Below are 27,916 nucleotides of genomic sequence, written 5' to 3' on the forward strand. Positions count from 1 at the left end.
ACTTAGTAGTGTCTATCGTTTTACCTATTTCCCGTCTTTTTTGCCAGAGGAATAATGTATTATGAGAGCGTCTTTGCATGCCGTTTGACTATTGTTTAGATTAATGACTTGTGAGTTCAGTTGAAGTTTATAAGCGTAGATGACAGGAGTTTGATTAATAGTTTGTTTATTCATTGTTTATTAGTTACCACTTTGCAATGCTTTAACCGAGAGATGCATCCCTGGTAATCACGTGATCATGCTGTCGACTGCAGCGATTGGCTGATCGCTTGGTTACACCGCCACGCCTTAGTTTTTTGACCTTTTGATATAGAGTTTGTAACCTTAGTAACGGGAGACAGTGCAGTGAAGGGTTACCTCAGCGAACCTATTTGAGAAAAGCGAGTCGATCGGTAGCCTTTCCCTTGTTTTTGATTTATAACCGTTGATATTTGTGACTTTATAACCATTGTATTTAGACTTTATAATCTTTGTACTTAATCAGTGTGTTTTACTCTTTTTGATTTGTACCTTTTTCTTAGTATTGTATTTAACCCGTATGACGATGAGTAGAGGACGGTATCTTTGATTTATGAACGTGTTATGCCGGGAGGCATGACTCAGTTCCGGGAGGCATGACTCAGTTTGAGTGAAGGGATGTGTGATGAATTTGTTTTCGCGTATCTGTTAATCGACTTAATTAGCTGATTATTAGCAAATGGCTGTGTTATGTCTGTCATCGTTTAGGCAGGCGAGGTCCTGGACGGAACTCAACTCAGTGATTTGGAACTAATTACGAGATAATGTAGTGAACGATTAATCAAAAGATATGACGTGTTCAGTACTTAGTGTGATTGGCTTTATGATTGAAGGTTACACCCTAGAGTCTTTTTTCTGCTTTGTAATTGGTTAGAGTTTTGAAAATGAATAAAGAGAGTTTGAGTTGGTCTTGGCGAGTACTCCACGACAGAGACAGTCCAGTCCTGGAGAGTCTTGGGGCGAGTCTAAGCACAGTCTTGGGCGAGGTTTGGGACAGCCTTGCGATAGTCTTGGGGATTTTTCCCCAAGATGCTGTGTCTTATGGAGTGCTCAAATGACCGACTAAGACGAGAGTTGAAACGTATTTTGCTGCGTCTTATTTGACTGTAAAGTTAAGTGACTTCCCCGATCCCGTACCTTAAGGGGACGCAATATAGAGACGAGACGAGATTTCCCCCCTGACACGTGTGGAGAACCCAGAGGAGAGTTTTTCCCCCTGATAATACATCATGTCATAGATAAACAGATATATTGGTTTGACGATCCTATTCAAAATGGCCGAATGGTGGTCATTTTTGTGCTAACAAATCATCAAATATCAAGCATTTCTGGCATTTATGGATGGATTTCGTTCAAACTTGGTACATACATTAGACATTACGGGTTCCTGATGCACGTCATTTTATTTTTCAGATTGGATTTAAAATGGCTGACTGGCGGCCATTTTGTTTTAATGATTGGGCTTCTAGAGCCATGTCTCTTAAATGCTTTGACTGATTATGTTCAATTTTTTTATATTGGTTATACATTATGAATGCTGTTCAAGAGCAATATCTCTCAATATGGACAAGACGATCAGATACAAATGTCAATTATTTTAATGTTAAAAAAAATCATATTTCTGTCATGGTTATATTCCAGCTATATTACTATAAACAAAACTATATATCTTAAATTGGATAACTAACGGGGACTGTGCCATGCATGGCTTGTTAAATAAATGCCATACTGTGAATAATGATGTGTTTTCTGGACACGAATACATGTGACAAAAACATCGATATGAATACCATGGAACTACAAGAATGGTCTGTAATTTACACTAATTAAAAATCTACGTGGTAATGTTATTGGAAAATAAGTCACAACGATTTTGGATAACTTTTTTTAAATATTTTTCAGCGCTGTACCTGGGTAATCTGCGGACACACCCAGGCTACGCCATGGGCCACGCCATGGGTGCGTTTGATTTGTCGATCATGATTGTGTTTAACCAATCACAATCGTGAATGTGCGTTTGAAAACGCCCAATAACAATCATGATTGACGATTACAACGACCACGCCCTCGATCATGATTAGCGTGATTACAAGATGGCCAAGAATAATATTTCCGTGTTGGAAGCATCGAAGAAAACAACAGTTTTACGTATTTCAAATATAGATTTTGATTTTTACAGTGAACTTTCCAAGAAAGGTAAGTTACATGGTACTGTTTCGTTAAAAAAATCGTAACTTATATTTTGTATTTTGGACTGGCACTAGTACATCTCACTGCTACCGCGGTAAAAATGCCGGTACCCGATCGGCTGCAGTCGACGTTGCCCATATTAAACTTAAATATATCTGTCACATTATAAGTGCGACATATTGCTATTGTTAATAGCGTACTCAATTAGTAGTTTTGTTTGTGTAAATACCCAAAAAAAACTTTTCATATTGAAAACTAATACTAGTATTGACCGATATTGTAAATAATACAACGCCGCGCTCCTGACAGTTCAAAACGAAGATAAAAATATCTTACTAGTCGGTGATGTTCCTTAAAAATATACATTTTCAATTCATTCTTAAAAAATGGTATTCGTTGCGAATAATTCAAGTACATGTCATGTCATCGTTATTTTGTATTCAATGGTAATCTGCGGACACGCACGGCGCCATCAACGGTGGATTGTATCAAATCTCAGGAATCGTGCACAGAAGCTGACTGAGTGTGAACTGTGGCCTGATGTGAACATTGATGCTGAACTGTTAATGTGTTCGTTCCTTATTCACACCTGTGTTTTTTGATTGATTGATTGATGGTTATTGTTCGTTCATTGTTGATAACATTGGCTTTGTTAAGGACAAATTAGCTGCTTTATTATTCAGTGAGGGACTGGTTAGCACATGTAAACACAAAATTTAATTAGCTGAGGTTAGGTTTTCTTTCTTAGATATATTTTAGAGATATCCTACCTCAACATATTTATATGCATATGCAAGATTGTGGAGTTGAAGTGCCTGTGTGTGTCGCCTGGTTTTGTCGCCACTGCTTCTTTCCCGTACACATTTGTTCCACTGTATCAATGATCTGTTAGGCTTTGTGAACCGTGTGTTACATGTGCATTGACGTATAAGTTAGACACACTAAAGTGGTTCACCTTGTGTTGGTTGACATTGTGTTTTACCACCTTTTGTATCATTTATCAAGAGGAATTTCACTTTGAATTTTTACCTGAAAACTTTAAATTTGACTTAATTAATAATAAGTATTAAATGATTTTTTATAGATTGTGCCAGATAATTTTTGAAATAATGATTGCAACATTCGTATATATCGTCGTTGCTATCAAGGGATAACCCTTCGGGCGAAGCACTCTAATATCGTATTGTTTTGTCATTTTTGCGACAAAGAGAATTGCGATTCCTTATAAATGCTCCAGACTATATTGCAATTGGATTTGGGAATTTAAATTTGCGGACAATTAACGCAAATGACACTTTTGTTATTAAGATAAACAACTCAGAGTTTTCAGGATTTTGTGGAACAAAACGACCACCACATGGAAATGCATCAAAAGCGGGGAACTACCACAATGGCTGCCACTGTGGAGATAACTGTTGACGGTTTCCATGTGAACGTTATATTGTAAACTGTAAATATCAAACTAAGAGTTGTTCTTAAGCCAGCACCCCATCCTAACCTAAACCCTAACTCAAAAACACCCAGCCCTCCAATCTTACAATTCAAATTGGGGAGGGCACTGGAGGGGGAATGTTAGGATTAAAGTTATGGGTGAAGGGGTTATATAAAATATATATGTATAAATGTAAATCGGAATAAATCCATTCACCCAAGGTTACCAATTCCTTTGAACAACCGCATAAATACATTGGATATGTTTGTGAATAGTTTGAATGAATATGGTCGCATTTATTAATCTCACCCTACTTATCAACAACTAATTTGGTTTCGGTTTGGATATTACTTGTGACATTTGCACGTGGACGCTTTACCTGTCACCTCCTGCTTTTTAAATCCTATTTCGTTTTCTCACCTCTACAGGAGTGATTTCTGTGCATATTTCTATGACATTTGTGTTAAAAACATACTTACAATTTGTGAACAGATTCTAGCAAACAATATTATTTGATAGATTAGCGTTCACTAGCTTCATCCTAGTTACATATGACATAGAGATATAGTTGGGCACACTGGGTAGGAATTCCGGTTCCCGGTCATAATTCTGCATCCTGATGTGAAGGATTGGCCTAATAGGCATCGATAATAAACCTCGGCAATAGCTGAAAACAAATCGTTATTTAGGAAATCGTAGTTTAAAAAACTAAATCTGGCCAGCACAGATACAACTAAAAAGTGAATATAAAACATGTGGCCTATATACAATTCAGGGGGAATTGAATATGCATTGTATGAATAATAGTCACACACGATTTAGATGAGTTAACTTACGTTGTCCCCCAGTGTCACGTCAACTTTAATTCCCGAAACACAAATAACATTCACAAAACTTGAACTTTCGCAAAACAACTTCAATTTACAGAACATAATTTTCAAATTCTGGCAACTGAAACTTAGTTTCTCACAATGCAACCATATTTCTCACAAACTCCTCGGAAAAAAAAACCCCACAATTTAACAGAAATGTAATCTAATTTCAACATAAATTCAACACAACTGTAACTTAATATTTTCTAGAATCTAACATTTGATTTTTTACGTAATTTCAATTGATGAATTGGCGATAAGTAATCACAGTTTAAAGTTTAGCCGTGGTTCTCAAAGTTATTGCCTGTGGTGGCGAAAAAGCAAAACACATCGTCACGTGGTTATATTCCAGCCACTCTATTTGTTGAAACTCCGTTCACTGTCATCATTATTCAAAAGTATTATCCCAATTCGGAATCGTCATTTCAGTGCTAGAATGAATTGAGTGTTATTTGAGTGTTACTTCCGTAACTTGTATTTACCGAAATTCGTTTGAACCACCCTCTGAGCTCTATTTAGAGGTTGCGTATATATGATAATTACAAAATAGCACTTACGCTTCTTTCAGTAATTTCCCGAGTGTTCGGATACTAAGCCACCAACAGTCAACTGATCAACAACTGAAATCTAAATTGTGAGTACTTTACCGCCAATTCATCAAATAAAATTACGTCAGAAACCAAAATTACAAAAAATATTAGAAATTCATGTGACCGTCTTTGCGGATATGCCTGCCCGATTTTGGCATTTATCTGCTAGAGGAACCATTCAATTTACCAATAATGATGCACTCCTAAATTCAAGGTATATCTCGGGCAGAAATACTTGAAATCTATTGGTTTATCGGCATTACACAACCGATACGACCGTGGAATGATCACCCGTTCACAAAGCATTGAAACTGTTGGCTTATTAGGAAGCTTTGTCTGGTGTAGTTTTAAGTCATGGTAATACAATACTTTTGTGGGTGGGGTTCAACCGTAACTATTTCTTTTCATTACCATAATGCTAAAATTAATGTACGCTGCTCAGTATAACAATATGAAATGAGTCTAATGTATGTTTAATTTAAAACCAGGAAAGCATGAAAAAAATTTTTATCGGAAAATGATATAATAGTCTGGTTTACATAACAATCAAAATGGCAGCATTCCATATGAAATTGATAACACGCTAGTGGACGAAACAAATAAACTAGTATCTCATTAATTCACTTTGCTTACGTGTATTATTTTATTGAGTATTCAATATATGATAATTATACAATGTTGTCTAATAATGAAATTTATACGAATTGCTCAGTAAAACTTATTTCAATTGACAGGTGAACTATATTAAAACTATTGTTTTCTATATACAACTAAAACAACAACACATAATTAATTATGTATATGTTCCACGTCTTTCAATAGCTAGACTTTAAAACTAATATGTACTGCGACTGTTGGCATATTCAAATAATTATTGTTTGTTTGTGTAAAGTTCTTGATAGGTGGGCTCCTCGTTAGTTACACCTACCATGACATAATTATCATTATCCATGTTTGGTTGGGTCTCCTGTAATGCAACCTCATCGTTATGTGTAACAGTATCACTGATTTGTTGTGACGGTTGTGATAAGTTCTTGTTCAGGTACAATTTCCTTCTGATGTCTATCAGTAACATAGCGTTTACAACAACTGCTAGTGCTAATACGGAACAGACAATAACAATGACAATAATAAACACCGTATATTCAGTACTTTCGTCCCCATTACTTGAATCGGTTGGCATGGACTCTGTAATGCAGCACAAATAAAGATTTTATAAATATTGGTAGATTAGCTAATACAGTGACGTTTATACAACAAATTGTATAAACCAGCGCAAATAGATATGGTGTACATTCAGACAATCAAAATGTCATTTATCATGTTGGATATTAATGAATACTCATCAAATATATACAGACTTTTGATTTATCAAAACTAAAGATAATTTGTCAACTCGGTATGTAACTTACTTTGAAGTCCAAACCAGGATGATATTGTTGCATCTGCCGCCAGGTAGATAACGGTTTTATAACTTTTTCAATGCAAAAAGTTTGTGTACTAAAGTTAATTTATTACCCAATCAGACTAAGGTGCTACTGGGTAGTGTCCTATCAGTAGAGCGATAAATGGAGTGTGGACACTAACCGGTTTGTTAGTATGAATCGAATAATGTTTGCTGGGCTTTCATTATAATGAGAAATTGGGTATTGACTGTCCTGTCAGGATTGAAAAACAATATGTACTTTCCTCTTGTTGTGAAGGTATACTTAGTACTGATGGTATTTCATTACGAATATAAAAAATACTAGTTACTGTCAGTGTAACAATTCATAATCTCCTTTCAATATAAAAAGACATGCTCTGTTAGTTTGTACACAAGTATGTACACGAGTACGACAGTATAACCGAATAATGTCTATCGTCCATTTATTATAAAGAAGTCCACTGAGCTGCCATGACAATATTGGCGTATACTGTTTTATACTGACAAGTCATAGGTAACGACATCAGATTATAATGGCATAACGTGCACTGCCAAAGTTCATCGCGTTAGAATAAAAGGCAAGTGGGAAGTTGAATCCGTCTTATTGCATCATTTTATAATGTAATCAATAACAGAAAATAATAAACATTTCTTACCACTTTCTGTTGCTTCGTTTATTCCCTACAAATTAAAGAGATAATCAATACGTGTCAAATCGAAAAATGTATCTAATGTTATATTCACTGAATACGATAACAATAAATGTTATGACCTACCAGCACAGATATTATACATAGTGCTGTAGTGGAAAGTGAAGGATAACCTCTATCTCTTGCCATGACTGTTAGTGTATACTCATCAGTTGATGTTTTAGAGTCAAGCGTATCTTTCAAGCCAATAACACCAGTGGATCTATTCACTATGAAACTATCAGTGGGCGGTACTACGTCTGTAATACTGTATACTATCTCAGCGTTTACACCACTATCCATATCAGTTGCCTACAAATATAACAATCCGAATAAATTGCTACATATATTGTATATTAGGCTTAATCTAGATATTGATGTAGGTTGTATAATGCTAGCTGTTAATAGTATAATGTAAAGTGTAAGGATTTCTGCAATTAATTGTAAGGAAGAACATAACTATTTCATAAAATATTGAAGTTGTAAGAAAGATGAGCAGGGTCCAAGTCGAAGTAGATTACTGTATGACCTGATAATGTATATGTGGATGGTATGCTTAAGTCAGGTGACATTTTGTGATCTGTTGTACATGTTTGTTGATAATTCAAAATAGCGGAAAATCCACCAGCGTTAGCAATGCATGCTATATGACAAGATCATCATTTTAAGTAGTCATTCGAAACAAACATTTTGGCTGCTTGAATTATTTTTTGTTGTGTAAAGAATTCAGTTTATAGATGTAACATCGCAGATTTCATCACAATCTGATATCATCAGTATACTACTATAGAACTACTGGCGACGACCACGTGAACAACAAATTCACATTTACAAAATTTACACAGTCACATACATACTATAAAGATCAATAGGCCCGAAATAGAATATTTTCGAGCATATTTTTGTTTTTATTCTAGAAACAAACTCAAGTGATCGCTATAGTTTTTATTCTTTTTTTGTCAATTGCACATCCACTTCCGATTTGATATAAATACAATATGGCTACCTAACCAGTCACAATTTCGAAATTCAGTTGCAACACTGACGTGGTTTATTATGCGGCAGTATTCCTCGAGCAAATCAAGTGAATATGTATACACCACAATACGATTGGAAATAATTTCATAAGCCAGGGACTTTTTCGACTTGATCATTTAGATTAGTCAATAAACTAACAAAGTAAAATAATACTTGCACTTATTGGTAAAATCGATGTTCCTGCAGGTGAATTCTTATGTACATTGCCACTGTATTTGTCTTGAGTAAAGATGGGAGAATTGTCATTCATATCCATGACACGAATCGTCACATCCGCTGTACTTCTAAGACTTTCATCTGCTAAATCGTAAGCTAATACCTAGTAGTTACAAATTAAAATGTCGGTAACAGGGAGGCGAACTCGTGCAAAACAGAATATCTAGTCGATGTAGTAAGTTACTTCAGTACACCAATTATCCAATGGCTACAACAGACCTCTTTCCACATATGTGAACATTATTTAACATAAATACACATGGAAACATGAATATAGAATTAAGAATTGTAGCAGTGCTTTACTGTTTATCCACATCAAACATATATCATCATTCTTATATATATATATATACTAACCTGCAAATTAAACAGTTGTACACTTTCAAAATCTAAATATTCAGGATTTCTCACTTTGATAACAGCATGAGTTGAAAACAAAGCTCTGTCTGGACTCACATAAAATGCTTCACTTGCCACATTATTGTTAATAATTTTGAGGTTGAAAGATGCCATTTCTACAGTCTATGTTTAAAACAAAATAGCTGTTGGATGTGTATATATATATCTAACAACAATCTTTCAGATACAAATTGGTGGTATGCTATTTTAATTCAGTATTATAACAGATATTGTCATTGGTAATATTCCAGTTTTTAAATGCTTTTGCTGAATGAGTTATTGAGTGGTAATCGCTGGAAAGCTAAATTGTTTTATATTATATTATCATTTAACATTTCATTTCATTATTGCCCGATATTATACTGTTCCTACACGTAGACTTGTGCCCTATGATTGGATTGCACATGTACATATTCAATACAATGTAGGAGATACAGTCATTCAATGTATCTCCACTAATAATCGTATTTCCCGGAAGTAGTGAGTAACATAGAAGACACATTTTTTTCCAAAGCATGATTTACAAATACGACATTCATTGGGTTATATATTACAACGATTTGTTTTCTACTGGAATTTTTGAAATGCCCCATATATATTATGCGATCAATAGTCATACTGTTCCAATTAGCACCATCATTACTCTTTAAATATGCAATGCATGTACAGATTCCAGAGGTGGTATGAACAGTTAAAGTGACTCTTGATGAGCATTACCCACAAGCACCAGTTTATCATTTCACACTTTGAAGTAGGACCAGGATTGATTTATATATCATCACTTATCAACACTAAGGTTAGTGGCACAAGATTTAAATAATCTACGTACGATATTAGTGAATTATTGACAATTTAATATTATTTAGTGTATGCAGTAAGCAATGAGGAATTCGACGAGATAATATATAAATTGAGAGCTGAAGGAAGACCACACTGTGTACTAGGTACTACGCTTATTTCGATACAGTGTGACGTATGTAATTCATCGCAGGTACAGCACTGCAATCGATGATTCGCCGAGGATTATCGACAAATACTTACAGAATCAGAATATTTAACAATCATGATGATGTTATGTATTATCCGGTTCATTTGTGAGTTTTCCTGAATGCTCCCATTATAGTAAGACTGGTCGAAATATGGTGACCCGTCTTTTTCAAGCAAAACAATAGTAACTACAGTAAATGTTGTAATATCGCTTAGAGGTTGATTATACTGGTCAATTTCTGTTGCCTATGAACAAATCATACTTCAAATTAGTGTCACAATTGAAGAAATCGTGGTAATACAGTGACGTGTACTCATTTCTACATATTATGTATCAATATTCCGGTAATTGGGTTGTTGTATGCGATTAAATTGTCAAATTATTATTGGAAAATATTCTTATTCAAATACTAGTTTCAAATGACAGCTATTATAAGTTGTGAAAAGGTCACAGTTTGAATTGACTTGAATATTAGTAGTAGTTATACAAACCAATATATCCCGACTTATATTGTTTCGTCATTTGAAATCGGACAGTGAAGTGTTTGAATACTCACAGTCAAATTGAATGTTATGATTCCATCCACAGTCTCTATAGCTCTCCGATCCAGCAGAACTAAAGTATATATAACACCTTTACCACTATCTGTTATAGTTTCAACCCAAAACAAATCTGCCACATTTTGTCCAGCTGTAGTTAAAATAGAATACAATAAATATAAGATAAACAAATGAAAAAAAATCCTAACATAACACACACACTATAATGAGCTAATGACCGACTAGAACTAATGTCAATGACACTAAAAGTTCTTATACCATGATGTAAAACAGCACAACTGCATAACTAGTTCAACACTCAAAATAAGGATAATAGTAAATAATAATAGATAAAAAGTAATATTCAGTCTCTGTGGAAACTAGTATGACAAATGGGTCATAACCACATTCACCTATTGATTTCTATAATAAAACACGACATTGGATCTTTGTTTAGTGTTGTTCGATTTATTTTAACCAATTATCAATTATTATCAGTGCATTACAAGATGTAACAAAGAAGTCTGAGTTCACGCAATACTATATAGTACTATACAGCTGTTACTTACATACAATATCATATCGTATACGTTGTGGAACACCTAGATCACCATCTACCGCAAATACTTCCATCACTGATGTATTCTGTCAATATATTAATTTCAACATACAAGTAAAAGAAATTAACGGTACATTGCTAACATTATATAGGTGAGGGAAAGATTCAATGTATGTTGAACATATGAACATAACACAAATATTGCCTCAATCTGCTATTAGCAGTTTCATTAACATATTACTAACGTCAGATAACTATTCAACATTATGTCTGTCAATTTTAGCACCATCATGTGTAATCCATTACGCAAAACAAGCGGCACATCAGAAGATGAGTTGAAAAAATAAGTATTTATATTAAAGCGCGGTGGTCGTCGTGTAGCGTGTGTTCGAATTTCATATAAATAAACAATATATTTTACACGAGTTGTATACGTCGCTATGAGTCCCATATCGAACAGAACGCGGTGCGACGACTGCCGCCCTTTCATCCAAACCAAATAACAAAGCTGAGCATATAATAACGTTATAAAGACATACCACTGATTGATTTTCTGGGACATCAGCATAATATGGCAGACCAATAAACATAGGTGGCATGTCTTGAACATCTTTCACATTAACATAAAGTGTCGCACTGCTGTTAAGTGGGCCTGGATCTGTACCAAAATCCTGTATTTGAAGAAATGAATATCAGTAACGCGTAGTGATTATATTTGTTTACAGCATGCGAAGATTTACTCTGATCTGAAAACAGTATATTAAAGGATAACATATGCAGCAAAATATTTCTAACTGACCTCGGTCCGCAACTATATATATCATGCTACTACTGAATAATATTGCAGTATTTTCTGCACTGAAGTGACCACGCCAATTTAAATTACGGTGAGTTGGACGTATTCCAGGCATTTATAACAAACAATTACCAATTCAACAGTGTATTATTTTTTCATGATAATGCAATAGTTAGTGATCATTACATAAAATGGTATATTGTACTAGAACTTAAGGACAGAGTAACTATGCATAAAACAAACTCCAATCTAGTATTTATGAATAGACAGTCTTGCATCAGGCTTTGACACACATTTATGGGCAGTTTCCTAGTTGAAAAATTCACGCCTACATCCGTGTGTGAATACATGTATATATGTGGGCTCACCTCAACCAATAGTTTTAGTGTATACACTCTCAAAGATTCATAATCCAAATTTCCAGTGAGGTAAATATCAGCAACTGTTGTTTTCTCCGCTACAACCGATGAGTTAATATAAAATATGTTACCGTATTCCTACAAAGTGTCAGTGAATTTAACAATTCAATTTAGGTACAATATTAGTGAATATAAACATAAATGAAGCGAATGAGGGGCGTTTACTGATCAGTAGCAATGAACCTATGCAGCATATACTGATCATATTACCATTTTTGTACTTTAATATTATTATACCAGAATTACTTAATTATTGTATTTTTTTCTATAAGTTCTTTGGATAAATATCGAGTGTATAAGCCACTGCGTGAGTAAATATATAAGAAGAAGTAAAAATGTGTATAATGAAAGATAATGATCAAATGACAAAGTCTTCATATCTTGAGGTATATTCATTCTAACTGTAGTGCCAGTGTTGCTAAATTGAAGAAGTGGCGATTTAAAAATACGGTTTGGAATATAATTGACACGCTACATCTTCTAACTATATAACACATGTGAATATATTGGTATAATTAAATATATATATAGTCTAGATTTGGGAGTCGATTATTCCAAAACAAAAGTGCTCAATACAAATACCAATATATTCACATGTGTTATATAGTTAGAAGATGTAGCGTTTCAATTATATTCCAAACCGTATTTTTAAATCGCCACACTGCATCATGCCGACACAGATCAAAAGCCTTATTCTGTAACACTTAAATCTGTATGTTTTTTTATTTTTAATTAATATGTTAATTTGCGAAGTATATGTATGCTCGTTGGTGCAGTGAATTAAACATAAAGCTCCTGATGAGTGAGGTACTTGTACCTTACGAAACAGTGCTGTCGAGTTTCAATATTCATGTAGTTGTGTATTAATTCCTCTATTACCGCATTTATTCGCTCTACATATATTTTGTATTGAGCACTTTTGTTTTGGAATAATCGACTCCTACATCTAGACTATATATATATAACTTCTCGCCATAAACATATTTTGTAACACGTTCTTCATCAACACTACACTAATCAACACCCGAACACACAGGCATGATGACGTGTATATATTAATAAATGCTATCACTTACATCTAAATTTGTAATAGTAACTGTACAATCTCCACTGCTACCTACATCGTTGTCAATCACAGTGATGGAATATATCACAGTCCCTTCTGATGTATCCTGTTTAATTTGAAAAACAAATACGAAGTTTGATATGGCATACCGATCAAAATATGTTCATGGAATCGATGTTAGAAAACAAATTTACCAAACATATGTTAGGCTAAAAATAAAATAATAATAAAATGTTATGATTGTCTGTATTATATAACCTAACTATTAATGTTACTTCGTATAATACCTTAGAGAACTCCTTGATGTCAATACGTATTGTACGGTTAGTTTCAGTGTTTAAACCTGTAAGCTTTATATTTCTTGTTCATAATTGTGAAAACCACACTGATAAAAACGCGTTTTTTACAATTTATTTTGGTATAAATTGGTATAATTAAATGACCATGCAATTTGTCACTGAATTCATGAAGTGCGATGTGTTGCCCTGTCGTTACTGACATATTAGTTACATCCTTTTTATTTTACCCTTTTTATGGGTTATAGGATCAATTGTTTTTATTCAACGACACCTTAAATCAAAAGTTCTTCTTGTAGACAACCACAACCAATGGTTGAATACAGCCATTCAAGTCAACCATTGCGTTAATATTGATCAACTGGTTACGGTATACCGCATCACCTAGATGGTATATCTTCATTGAGTGACAAGTGTTTCTGTCAGGTAAACACTATTTGGTTCTCACCTCGAGTACATCAAGTACTGCATAAGGAGCGCAAACGAATATTGGTGAATGGTCATTAACATTAACAATGTACACAGTGATTTCAGTCTCCACCTACAAACAGAAAAAAACTTGCTGTGTTATACCGAGATTATAACAATAAATAATATTCCATTAAGGATGTGGTAAAGTAATTAGAGATAAAGGCATGACATTATCCATTGGTATTGGTTATTATTCAATAATTCAAATGTATGTAGACTGTAGAGGACAATTAAGAGAGAATTGGATATGCAGGCTTATAATCAGAATATGTTGTAACTAGGTGCTAGGAATTGTGTGTGGGTGCATTACCAGACAGCAGTATCACGGTCGTATTCTTGTATCAACCTGAATCTGTGTAAATCATACTATTTTGTGTCTTTGTACAAAGAAAGAAAAAATCGGCGACTACTCCACGAATCACTCTCGGCCGTCGCCATGTTTTATTTATTTTAAATAATTTATGATAACTAGGCTGTTTATAGGCTATTGTTGTACTACTTTTATTTGTCAATCAAGGTCAATTACTGTACAGAAGTTCTATTTTCCAGTAGCAATACTAAGCATATATAATTTACACAACGTAATACGCTCTGAAGGTAAGATATCGACCAGAAGTCAATTCAGAATACTACAGGAAAGAGCGTTCAGTTATTGATATATCTGTTATACCGAAATAACCAAGAGGACAGTCAGTCGAATTGCTGCTCTGATTCTAAATCAGATTGTATAGCGATATCTACACCCGCACTATCTACATTTGCGGTCACAAACAATGACTACTTACTGCGTGATATTGATGTAGTTTTATTGAAGTGTGGCAACAACGAAGACATTGATAAGAACAATCAGTCACAGATCAAGGCATTTGTAAACAATATTGAAACAGCAAGTTGGTTTGCAAAGCTGCCTGATGAGTTGACTACATGAGATGCGACGAGAAAGTATTTTGAGATTTTATAAACATATTAACAATCAGTTCGAAATTGTAATAAATATGTGCCAACAATATTTTCGGTAAACAAATTGAAGTCCAATTTTATATTTGTATACAAATAATGCCTTTTTATTATGTACAATATAACAAGATGTATACTTACTGGATCATTGTGACCATCATCCAAGGTCCATGTAGCTGAGACGCTGGTGGTAGTCTGCAATCACGTAATGATATATATATATATATATATATATATATATATATATATATATATATATATATATATATATATATATACTGTAAAGCGTTAACAGCGTTGGGGGGGGGTACATATAAAAGAGCTATTTCATGATGAATTTGTCATTTAATTGGTTCTAATTGATCTGGATTGCTAAAAAAGACACATTTTCGGTTACAATAAACCGCATGAAAACTTTACTTACGTAAAGTGATTTGCAAGTTGAAGTACTGTATTTTTATTCTGAATCAATGAAAGGAGACTACACAACTGTTTTTGTTATTACACAATCTGGTTGTTGGCTTTTACTATTTATTATCTATGAATATCTATCTAACTTCAGTAAGAGTAAGCATATCACAAATAATATTATATCGATTACTGACATTGTTGAATTGTGAGAAGAAATTGAAACCAGAGCGCTTTGTTATTTTCGGATTTTGCAAAAGCCTTTGGTTTTTAAAAATGGTCTATGTACAGTTTGTTTTAACATTCATTAATATACCATGCTAATGTGCATTTAATATGTGAACTGAAAATATATTTAATATATAAGCCATACCATGTGGTAACGTTTGTATATATTAATTTATTGGAATACTATGTGATGAAGTGAATGTACATTTATTAAAACAGAGGACATCCCTTAAACAAGTGGCAGGTCTTGGGCCCTAAGTAAAATGCTTAAATAATTGCATTCAAAACCCCCGTAATGTTTAAATATGGTCTTGCATTCGCAGACGAAATTTCAAATAGAATTGTATAATAGGGTAATACTTACCTCATAATCAAATTCTTGCATTAACCTAACGTCAGCGTGTGTACAATTTTGGTCACTGACGTCGAAGTATTCTGAACCGTCCTGAACACCAAATGTTATACAATCACCGTCAGGATCTGATGCAACTAGTGTATAAATAAAATTGCCTAAAACAAGATTGAGAATAATGAATACAGTACTAAGCTTGTGTAGAAACAATATAATAATTAAATTTACAATAAACAGTTTTCAATCATTTAATTCCGCTTGGCTATTTAGTTTAAATGGTGGATGAAATGAGGCCAAACGTCGGACTTTAGATTGCATTCGTAACCTTTCATGCTGTAAATTTGACAATGACAAAATGCATTTTATGTACGCAGAATTGTCCAGAATATTTCAAAACAAACTGTGTGTAAATGTAATCCTAAGTGGCAAGCATACTGAATGTTTTCAGTTAAATCCTCTTATTTAAATTCAAGAGCTGTTAGAAACATTTGAATATTTTTGGCTGAAAAACGTACATTGCAATTCGGCTGAAACGTAATGTTTTTAATAAAAATTACAATGTTAAATAAAAGACACAATTTGCCCGATTTTTGCAGTAATATTATATTGTTATCCTGCATATGTCGCATCACATTTCCAGCTTGTTCGATATGCTAGAGCTTGAAGTGGATATGAGACTTTGAGTAACGTTAGACCTGAGTTTTTTTCATAGCATTCAAAGCTAGTATATTTGTGATATAATACTATATAATTCTCGAATTATCTCAACATCATCTGTTCTATGTGGAATTGACTACATAGATTGATATATGCCGGCTGCTAGCGGTAGAGCAGTATGTGCTCACTTATTTGCAAATATCTGATAGCATACTTGAGTCTTAACCTAGCCATATATCCATATATATTTTTGAATGCACACCAATGTGCTACTGTAAACAGTGTTTTTTAATGCATTTTGCATCATTTATATTGACATTAATATTCATTATACTTTTTTCATATTACTATATATATTTATGGATGTGTATGTCCTTATTTTTAATCAAAACAGTTGTATGTCACTTGTATATTTTTGTAAGTGCTTGTCGTGCCAAACATCTCATTATGAAGTACATGCTTAACACAAAAATACATTGTTTTCAAAATAAAACACAATTGTTTTACCGGGATACAAATTTTCAGTTATTACGAAGAAATGTATAAGTGTGTTCACAGTGAATAGTTCTAACCAACCATCACAGTTTAATATATAATATATTATGATTGTCATACACATCATATTTATCGGAAATTGTAACACCGGTTTATGTTTTAGGAAGTTTCAATTTTATCAACTTGAATATACAATAATAAACCAGTGCCCTATCATTCACCAGGTTATTTCAATTGGATGCACTCATATAACACTGAGCACAAGAGACTCCACGAAGCACCGCCTGCTCTAGTTGGGTTTGTTATTTACTCGGTTGAGATTGGTAGTTTTGTCCCATCATTATTCCAATGAATAATGCTCGAAAAATGTTTGTTAAACAAACAACAATCAACAACAAATTGAACTGAAGTCCAGTTCAGAAGAACTAAGGAATGACCAGAATTGTTTGTAGCTACATACATTGCGGATTTTACAAGGGTGTGCGAATGCAGTAATGAATGTGTCAGCAGTTGTGCGTTGGATTTCATTTGAAACCATCTTTACCTATTCCATTATGTGCGGGAAGAAATTATTAGGAGTCCAAGGCCTTTCAGGGCTGGATCTTCTTTCCGCCGTTTTTTTTTTCGTCAGCTAGTTTGAAAAAAATGAATGTTTTCAAACTTGCTGTGCTGATTAGTGGTGATGTAAACTTGTGCACTGAAATTTCGGAATGAATTTGTATTGGTCAACTGTCTTGGCCGCTATCAAGAGTCAAAGTTCGACCAGATAAGGGGGGGGGGGTTAATTAGCCCTTTCTGAGGGTCTAAAGCTTTCAATTTTTTACTGTATATAGTACTACCAAAGTGCAATAAATTTCGCCAATAAAAACTACAGTGGGTACGTGACCTTTCTGTTATGTCCGTTTAAAGAAAATGCTGACATTTGTTTTCATTAAAATCTCTTCTTCTCCTGAACAACATTGCCGGTCGCTATGAAACTTAGTATATAGCTTCTACTAACTTATATCTACTTTGTTTGGAAAACAAAATTTGATTGGTCTATTAAATTTGTTGCTAACTTGGATTTAGTGGGAAACGAAAACGGCCATTTTGACTACTTTGTAGCGGTCTAGAAGTCCCATCTGTAGCCCATGCCTATCCTTAATGAGGTAAAAGAACATTAGAGGTCACTTGACTTTGGCCACAAACGAGGTTAAATCCTTCAAAAATCTTCTCATAAACATGCAGACCGATTGACATGAAATTTTGCATAATCCATCTACATGCAGAGCTCTTTCAAGTTTGAGCACAATAAGTTGATTGGTCATGTGGTTTGATCGCCATTTTGTATTATTAACAAACAGTTTGCCCATTTTTTTTCTCAATGGTGCTTCAACCAATCATTTGCATATTTTGTATATAACATGTCTGGTCATAGCTGTATATGAGAAAAATAATATATTTTCAATCAGTCACATGGTTCATCCAAAGATCAACTAAATGAATATGTATGTGAAATGTTTGGTCATAGCTTTATATGAAAATATAATTTCGGTCATTCACGTGGTTTGGCCGCCATCTTGGATTTTGTGAAAACGAGAAATGGGCAAGTACATGTGTTGCATTCCATTCTCGAGGTACATTTTTTTCAACTGAATAGCACATGGCTAGGTCCTGTGGCTGGGCGCCCCTTGGGTGGGGGCGTTTAAGCTCATGAATATGCATAACTGTTATATCTTAAACACTGTTGCACTTAGGAAGATGAATCCTGTGTTATTATGACAATGTTGAAAAAGAGATTTGATTAAAATAAAAGATGGCCATATATGTGAGCTCATTAATATGCATAACTGTCATTTCTGTAACACTGATGCAGAACGGAACATGCAACCAGTGCCATAATGATGGCATCAAACATAAAATTTAACTGACATAAGATCATGTAACCTCATAAATATGCATAAGCAATACACCCAAATTTTACCCCCTAAATTGTTATCAGTCACACGGTTATGCTGATGTTGAATATAAAGAAATATTTAACATGTTTACACTTCATTATGCAAGGATATTAGTATCAACACGCCATTTCAATGAGTATCTGGAGATAACTTTTCTGCAATTCTGCTTGGACCCCGCCAAAGCTGCTTGCAGCTTTAATTATATATTCGGAATTACAAACGTATATATTTTCAGAATCAGAAAATCAGAATTTGTAAAAAATGACAAACTTTAGCTTCTTATTTTATTCTCAATTTAGAAATAATGACTATAAAATGGTAATTCCACAGCAGGAGGGACATGGGGTAAAAACATTTAATCACTATTTTATTCTATATATGGTGGGAATTGATTCGCAAGATCCCCAGCCTCTCAGAAAAAAAGTCGTTCTAAATTAGACCCACAATTTTTCTTCAGGAATATGCCTTCAAATATATGTTACATGCTTTCTAGTCTTTAGACCCCTAAGATAAGAATAATTTTAGCCTTGAAATGCTATAAGGACAACTGAAATAACTTCCAACCCCTCTGAATATAACGTCCGTTGCTCATAAGTTATTCAATAATGTGCAGACAAATGTGCGGTCGAAATGAAATAAAATATCCAAAATTTTGAATCTCTCCCACGTGTATGGATACTTTCCCATGGCATAAATGAAGCAGTTGTTGATAACCTAACGTTTTGTTAAAAATATTCGTAAAAAATGTAATTGATCTGAATGTAAAGAAACTAATAAATTCGTGTTTTCTTGATTACAATATCATATAATAATGAAATATAACACATTGTCAATTTGTTTCAAACTCACCAACAGTAATGTCTTCCCGAAATCTTTCTCGATCCATATCATAATATTTTGTTGGACTTGAACCAGGTATCTCATCAAACGACGGTGGAGAATTAGCAGAAACTTTCGGAAAAAAAAACAATACAAACAATATAGTGACAACTAGGAGAACTCGTTGGTCAATACAACCTTTGCTAAATATTTTCAATATGAAAAATCAGAGTGGCAGTTTGGACCTTATGATTGTATAGTTATAGTTACTTATTAGGTGACTTTATGACCCTTACTCTTGTGAGTAGCATAGATAATATGTGTGTAAAGTTTTAGGGCAGTTTTCCTTTGGAGATATATTGTGAGCAGACATTATGTAACATCAAACATTTATTTTTCAGTTTAATACATAGACATTGAACCTTTTGTTTTTGCATCCCATTTGAGAGCGTGCCAAGTTTTTCCTCTATACTTAACATGCAAATACAGATATTGTGATTATTCATATTGACGTGAAAAGTAGCAAGTTGTGTTAGTCACATAGTGAATATGTGTGCCAAGTTTAAAAACACAGTATATTTTTTACATTATATTATATACCACTAAAGCACTTAAAAACATGTTGTGACTAAAAATAATACCAGGTTTTGTGGAATATTTAGGAGAAATGTATTTCAAATTTGAGTGACACTTGTTGTTTTCTTCGAATTGTAGAGCGAACATGTAGACAAACGCAAGCACACACACTCGTAGAAACGTGTACCATTTAATATTTAATATAATATCATAATTAATTAATTACACACCTAATCCATGCAGTGCAAGAACCACCACTAATACCATAAAATGGTATTGACTTCTTGAAATTATCTTCATCTTCAAGTAATGGACAAGATACCTAATAAGATACTTATAAGATATATATATATATATATCAGTTCTTTTTATTTAGATAATGGCAATTTTTTGGTCAGAGCGCCCTCTAGTATTGTGGAGAATCATGTTCATTTGGAATGCTCTGATTGGATGGAAGTTCAAGCCTAGCAAGGTGTGATAGAATTGGCCTGTTATGTCAGATTCAAATAAGCATGAACCACTAATTTGACAGGGAAGTGATACTTATAATGCAGCACGCTGTTCTAATTGCTGTTGTGGTAGAGTTTTTCTATTTTCCTGTCAAATGCATTTATTGGTCCACTGAAAAATGAAAATAATGTTCCCTGTAACTTAGACTCTTATTGATCAAGGCATTTTAAAAATCATGGGTGTTAACTCCCCTCAAGTTCTGACCCGTTGTACCCTACAGAATAATGGTTGCATTTAATATTAAAATAAAGATGGCGGAGTATAGCGTTGATTCATCTCGTTCTACTCTGGATTACTTGGAGTCAATAAAGATCCTAGAAAATTAGTATTTATATGCCTGTGTGTTTTTTTGTTTGTTTTTTTTCACTGTCTTTGACTTTCCCAGTATGTTTGTTGCTGTTGACAACAATTCAGTCCTCTGACAGGCTTCAGTCAATGTTTTTCTTCACTACCTACCCAACTCCTCGTCGGGCACTATGTAGCTGGTGTGGTATATTTATCACAGACAGTAGGGCAATTGTCACATTTAATTTAGTGCTCCAAGAAAATATTCTCTGTCCATGTGTATTTATATAAATAGATGCAGTTTCTTTGGCTTGAATAACATTCACTGGCTTCATACATACAGGTATACTGGTTTACCTGTTTCTAGTTGAAATTTAGCCAATCTTATTAACAAGACAGTTGGACATTTGCCACATGTCACAACACTCATTTCCAAGTGCCATAGCTTGAAACAAGTAGTCAAATCTGATATTGGCTGGAGCTTTAGTTTATATGGACATGGTAAATGGCAAACCAGATGGTCAGAAAGTAATAAAAATAATCACAGCTTTACTCCACCCACCCCACTATGAAGTAAAAGGCTGTTTATAAGGCCATGTATGATGGTTTCATGTTTCTTATGGAAAACAATTTTAATTATAAACTTCTATGCTCCTGTACCCAACCGTGGGGGTCCATCACACTAAACAACAGATGTCACTATTACTAAGAAAAATGTACTTTTTTTCATTAAAATTACTGATATATTTATGTGTAAATATATGCATGTAATAGTTATTCAATCATTGCATATGTTTTTGAGTAGACTATACACAATCCTGAGGTTATATATATATGCAAATCAAATAATTTGTAAATGTATTGAAACTTAACTCCCAAGGCAAAATTGAGTCACCGTAAATAACGCAGTGTGCTGAAGCACAGTGATTTAAAGATGGCAGTACGTTTTACGTTACCGAGTAAAAAATTGTAGCAAATTTCATTTTTAGTTTAATTTGTATTTTGTGTTGTCATTGATTTGTTGGGTGACCTTGATTGCACAATGACACTGATCAAGTTGAAGATTCGAAATTGGATACTACAATTATATCTGAAATGGATGTTGATAGTACTTATTATTTTTGCTAAACCGCCAAGTGATATAATCAAACTTGCTCGGCGTGTTTTGACAGCAATTACGCGTAATCCACATGGTAATAATCTGTTTATGTGCTTCTCAAGTACGTCTTATGTATTAGTTACAAGACTCTGCCTGACTTGGATTTGTAAAATATTTTTGCAATAACACGTATCACATTTAAACTATATTTGCATTCATGATGTTGCAAGTATTGAGCGGGTAGTGCTTGAATGAATAGAGAATAAAACATTTCCTCAGAAATAATTGTCCCCGTCACACGAATCTGTGAAATCTTTATCTACCCGGGTCAAGTGAGGTTGACTTATAATGAGTTGGAGAGGTGTACAAATTATTTTACACGTAGATCTATCAATATTGCTCAGTGAAGCATCATCAGTGATGTTATCAATATCGATGATATGGTAGTAATGAAGTGGCTTGGGACAAAGTGTCATGGCTGGAAATGTTATAAAAGAACTATCAAAGGCGCCAGACAAATGTATGCTGTTCACAGAGAGAAATCAATAAATTCATTATGGGATCAATATGCAAAGATTTTGATTAGAAAATGTTTCAATCGTAAAACTACAACAAGCGAATTAATTTTCTCAAAATTTTAAATAACTCAGGATAAACATATATATTTTTGGTTGTTCTACTATTATCTGAAGAAAATCAGAACTGTATGCCTGTGTCTCGCGCCTATGGTCTCACAAGCTATTTGATGCCAAGTCAGTCACAGGGTGATTGGGTCTTCTTAAAAATATGCATCTCGATATGATAAAAGAAATATGTCCTTACGATTCTTTTTGCTTCGTTTTGGCATTTGATGTATATGTTGTTGCTTTCGGTCGCAACGTATCATGAAACTTGTGTTTCCTTTCCCTGAGACAATTAGTGTGGAATACTTGTAAGATATAACCTACAATAAACCGTTTAATTTTTGCCACTATAAATTTTCTCCGTGGTTTAGTATGATAAGTTGATGTGGACAACACTGTGACTCGCGGTTTGGGTTTACGCGCTAAAATAACAGCTTACAGGTTCGATTATTACTCTTCTTAGTAATAGTGGGTGTACATTTTCGTATTATTCAGAGGTTATTTGTTAGAATTGGAAATATACAATCCTAATATCCTGCAAATTTGCAAGAAAAAATTTCCATGAACGCAATGTAAATCACTGTTACAACCATCTTGAAAATCAAACCCCGTCGGATACAACGAAAGTGGTGAAACACATATAAGAACAGCAATACATTTAATGAGATTGTTTAAGACTATCTAACCCTGAAACCACAGGGGGTTCCAAGTCGGAAGATTGTCTTGACGACCTTGATTCATAAATGTGTTTAATTATGTATACTCGTTGATACACGCCACTCAAACTACTATAAAAATCCATTGGCAACTATTGAGGTCAATATGTCCACTAATATTTGCACATTCGATTCGTTTAGTACATACGAGCAGACACGGTTGCGATAAATCGTGATTTTGTTATCATCACAATCAATGGTGTCGTAAATACAGTTACGTTGCTGTCAAACGGGTTATTATTAATGATTGATTGATTAGTTATGTTAATATTGTCACACTGTAAAAATTGTGTCCTTTGAAGAGCTAGTAAATTATTATTAAACCATGCGTTGAGTTTTTGGCTGAAACATCCGATATAACGGTCAACCTTATGAACATATTTTTTATGTTTAGATTGTGTTTACATACACACTGTCACGTGCCGATGTAGTGTTACCTAGTATATAATTCTCAACATTGGTTGAGGGACATTATTTAAGGTTAAGATCTTATTACAATTAGTATCAGATCACCATGCGCTATACGAATTGTAACAAACTGTCGTTCTGTGGAGACTAAAATTCATGCAAGCACGTACAGGCACGTACATGTCGACGAGGAAGTGAATATTATGACGAGGAAGTGCGTTACACTTAGTGTTAGTAATCCAAAAAAACAAATATATTATATTACAATTCAAAGTTACAGTACCTTGAACACAAATCCGATGAGACTGGGATGCCTTTAGTATTCAAAATGCACTTTAAAATTGACCAAATTTTACAATACGTCGGCGCCTATTTGGAGCAACGTACGGCGTAGGTCAGAGGTATAAACTGTTTGACTTAACACTTTTTCCGGACAGCTGGTTCTATTGTTCAGACAGAGAACAAAGATTAAACTATGTGGTTTATACGACCGTTTTAAGTACGTGATAGTATATAAGCAGAGACAGGAATACCACAGTTGCCACCCTTATCTCATAAAACTTCATGTCGCCCTTTTCAGCAACTATCGTGTATCCATATTACACTACACTTTGAGTGTTTTGGTTAATACAATTGCAAACGTGAGTACTCACACTTTTTTTCTTTGAATAATTTCATTTAATCGAAGTGACAGTTTAGGGAATAATTTGTGATTGATTTTGTTTGTTCACTGCATCTACTATACTTAATTAGGACTTCAGGCACATTTATAGTATTGTCATGAATTTGTTTTTGCGTATCTGTTGACCGAATTAATTAGCTGATTATTAGCGAATTGCTGTGTTATGTCTGTCATCGTTTAGGCCTATTTGAAGTTTTGGACGGAACTTGGTTCAGTGATTTGGAACTAATTACGAGATAACCGTCGCTATTCAGACTACTCATTCTGACAGTTGGTATTCGTAGTTATTAATGTAGTGAACGATTAATCAAAAGATATGACGTGTTCAGTGCTTAGTATGATTGGCTTTATGATTGAAGGTTACGCCTTAGAGTCTTTTTACTGCATTGTAACTGGTTAGAGTTTTGAAAATGAATAAAGAAAGTTTGAGTTGGTCTTGGCAAGTACACCACGATAGACGCAGTCTAAGTCCAGTCCTGGAGAGTCTTGGGCGAGTCTTGGGTCAGCCTTGCGATAGTCTTGGGGACTTTTCCTCAGGGCACTGTGTCTTATAGAGTGCTCGAATGACCGACTAAGACGAGAGTTGAAACGTATTTCGTTGTGTGTGTCTTATTTGACTGTAAAGTTAAGTGACTTTCCCGATCCCGCACCTCAAGGGGACGAGATATAGAGGCAGAGACGAGATTCCCCCTGACAAGTGAGGAGAAGAATTACCCCGTGATAGTATCCCATTATTATATCGGGGTCTAAAAGACGGGTTTGTTTCTTTATGGTGCCGGATATCCCGGCGTCGTTTGCTCATTGTATAATCTATGTATAATCCATTATATATCTCTGTAAATGATCTTGGCGAATCAATACAACACAGCCACGCCGGAGTTTATATAACGCCTATAAAATTATTTTATTTGTTATTTGCAGATGATTTGACAGTTTTTAGCTCTTTCATTATGGGTTTACAACGTCTTCTGAATAGTCTGGATCTCTATGCAAATAAATGGAGACTAAAAGTTAATATTGATAAATCTAAAGTAATGGTATTTACGCGTGGGGGCAGATTGAAATCAAATGAGCAATGGTAGCTTTAAATAACATAAACTAGAAGTTGTTTCTTATTATAATTGTTTGGGTATAGTATTGCGTTCTGGGCTTTGGAATCATGCCCAGTCTGGTTTAGACAAAAAACGTCGCAATTTGATGATATTGATGTAAATATTGCGTTTAAAATCATTGATGGTAAAATCCTACCAATTTTAATGTACGCTAGCTAAGTCTGGGGCTTTCACAATGGCAATCAAGTTGAAATTATACAAAACAAATTCTGTCGATTTATATTGAAAGTCTATCATAATGCACCAAATTTGGCTATAAGGGGGAGTTAGGTAGGTTTACTATTAAAACGTTTAGACTTATTGGGATTATTAAGTACTGGCTTTGCATTTTATCTTTACCCCGACACAGAGTGGTCTATTTATGTTTCAGTACCATGAAACAGAAAAGAGTAAACAGTGTTGGGCTCTGAATTTAAAAATGTTATTTCTTTTTTATGGTCTGGGAGAGGCATGGTACAACCAAGGGGTTAGCAACTCTGGCTACTTTGTTAAGCAATTCAAACAGCGATGCTTGGACATTGATATTCAAAATTGGCAAAGGGAACTCGAGTTATTTCAGAAGCTGTGTTTTTATAGAAAATTGAAATATATATTTGGTCAAGAGAATTATCTTAAAACAGTCCAAAAAGACTGTTACAGGGAAGCATTGTGTCGCCTAAGAATTTCTGCCCATTTTCTACGTATTGAATCTGATAGAAAATTCCGCAATACACGCACAGAAAGAGTTTGTAATTTATGTAATACTAATTGTGTAGAGGACGAGTACCATTTTTGCATTATCTGTCCGTTTTACCAAGAATTGAGATCTAAATACATCCCAAGTTATCAATATACATTTCCCTCATCCGAAAAATTCATATCGTTATTGCAATTACAAAATGTAGTAATCTTGCGTAATATTTCTAAATTTATTTTTCTCGCCACCAAAAAACGTAATACAATTATTTTGATCTGATAGTTCAAATTATTTTCATATTTTCGTGTTTTTTCAGTCACTGTAAAATGACATTGTCCTCTGTAAAATGTTATGTATGTAGTTACAATGAGTATACCTTGAGGCCGGAGGCATACAGTATTTTTTTGAAAATTATATAATTGTATGCCTACTCCCAAAGATTCAGTCGATTTTCTACAAATATTCTGTAACGGATTTATGTTGCAACACTGGGTGGCGCTCAAAGTCGTTTATATTGAATCTAGGATTACACTTCCAAAATCAAATACTTATACAAATAATCATCCAACTTGTTATTTCACAAATAATTGTTCTGTACACTATTTTGAACACTTTGCTAGCAATTAAAGCTGATAAACCAACCGGAATTCATTAGTAGTGAAGTGAACTCATCTATAATACATCTATAATAACCGAGTAGTTTTATATCCGGTTTTCATTAAATCACTTTGTTCTTACTTGAGTAACAGGAATTATTGTTCACGTACATTCGAAAAACAAACATTTATTTGTAATTAAATTAATTATTCAAATTCAACTCACAAGATATTCTTGTTATTGTTAAAGTCATAATAGTAGTAAGTGAATGTCCCCTTTGTAAATATATACCCGATAATCTTAATTCACTACCCATGCCTGTAATTAATTTAGCAAAGACAATTACAGGTTATGGTATAATTCTCATGGGATGGGAATCAAGAAACGCATTTTACTCGACTATCAATATACAAAATTTGTCAGAAAGTTAATGCTATTAGACAATTTGCAGTGTTTCAACTTTTTTAAAAAAAATACTCAAAGTACTTTGCATTATGTGATACGCTTTTTTAATTGTGTAATGTGCAAATATTTATTATATATGTTAGTCATAAAAAAGTATATCAATGGATGGATGGAAGATGGATGCACAATGAGTGAATAGTTTGTTATCTGGTATCTGGTAATACTAATTTGTGCATTAACATACCTCTAAAACATAGGTCATCAGCTAACGATTTCAGTTGTTCGTACATTTTATATCCCTAAACAATGTTTTACAATGATTTGGAATTGTTAGATTTAAACAAAAAAATAATTGCTGGTAGCATGT

At 33.9% G+C, this 27,916-nt stretch overlaps 1 protein-coding gene across 1 annotated transcript; it reads right to left on the bottom strand.

Annotated features, from left to right (window-relative positions):
* Positions 1–5,973: 5,973 nt before the first annotated feature.
* Positions 5,974–27,839, bottom strand: LOC102805780 (cadherin-related family member 1-like). The gene is made up of 14 exons (XM_085501917.1): positions 27,794–27,839; positions 19,891–19,992; positions 15,962–16,107; positions 13,982–14,074; positions 13,248–13,343; positions 12,121–12,249; positions 11,496–11,627; positions 10,967–11,042; positions 10,415–10,548; positions 9,912–10,103; positions 8,829–8,993; positions 7,305–7,529; positions 7,185–7,209; positions 5,974–6,290 (listed from the first exon to the last, which is right to left on the bottom strand). Exons 1-14 carry the CDS (start codon positions 27,837–27,839, stop codon positions 5,974–5,976), a joined length of 1,878 nt encoding a protein of 625 aa, XP_085358043.1.
* Positions 27,840–27,916: the final 77 nt, after the last annotated feature.

The sequence above is a fragment of the Saccoglossus kowalevskii genome, chromosome 7, assembly GCF_978046115.1.
Source record: "Saccoglossus kowalevskii chromosome 7, keSacKowa6.1, whole genome shotgun sequence".
Taxonomy (NCBI): domain Eukaryota; kingdom Metazoa; phylum Hemichordata; class Enteropneusta; family Harrimaniidae; genus Saccoglossus; species Saccoglossus kowalevskii.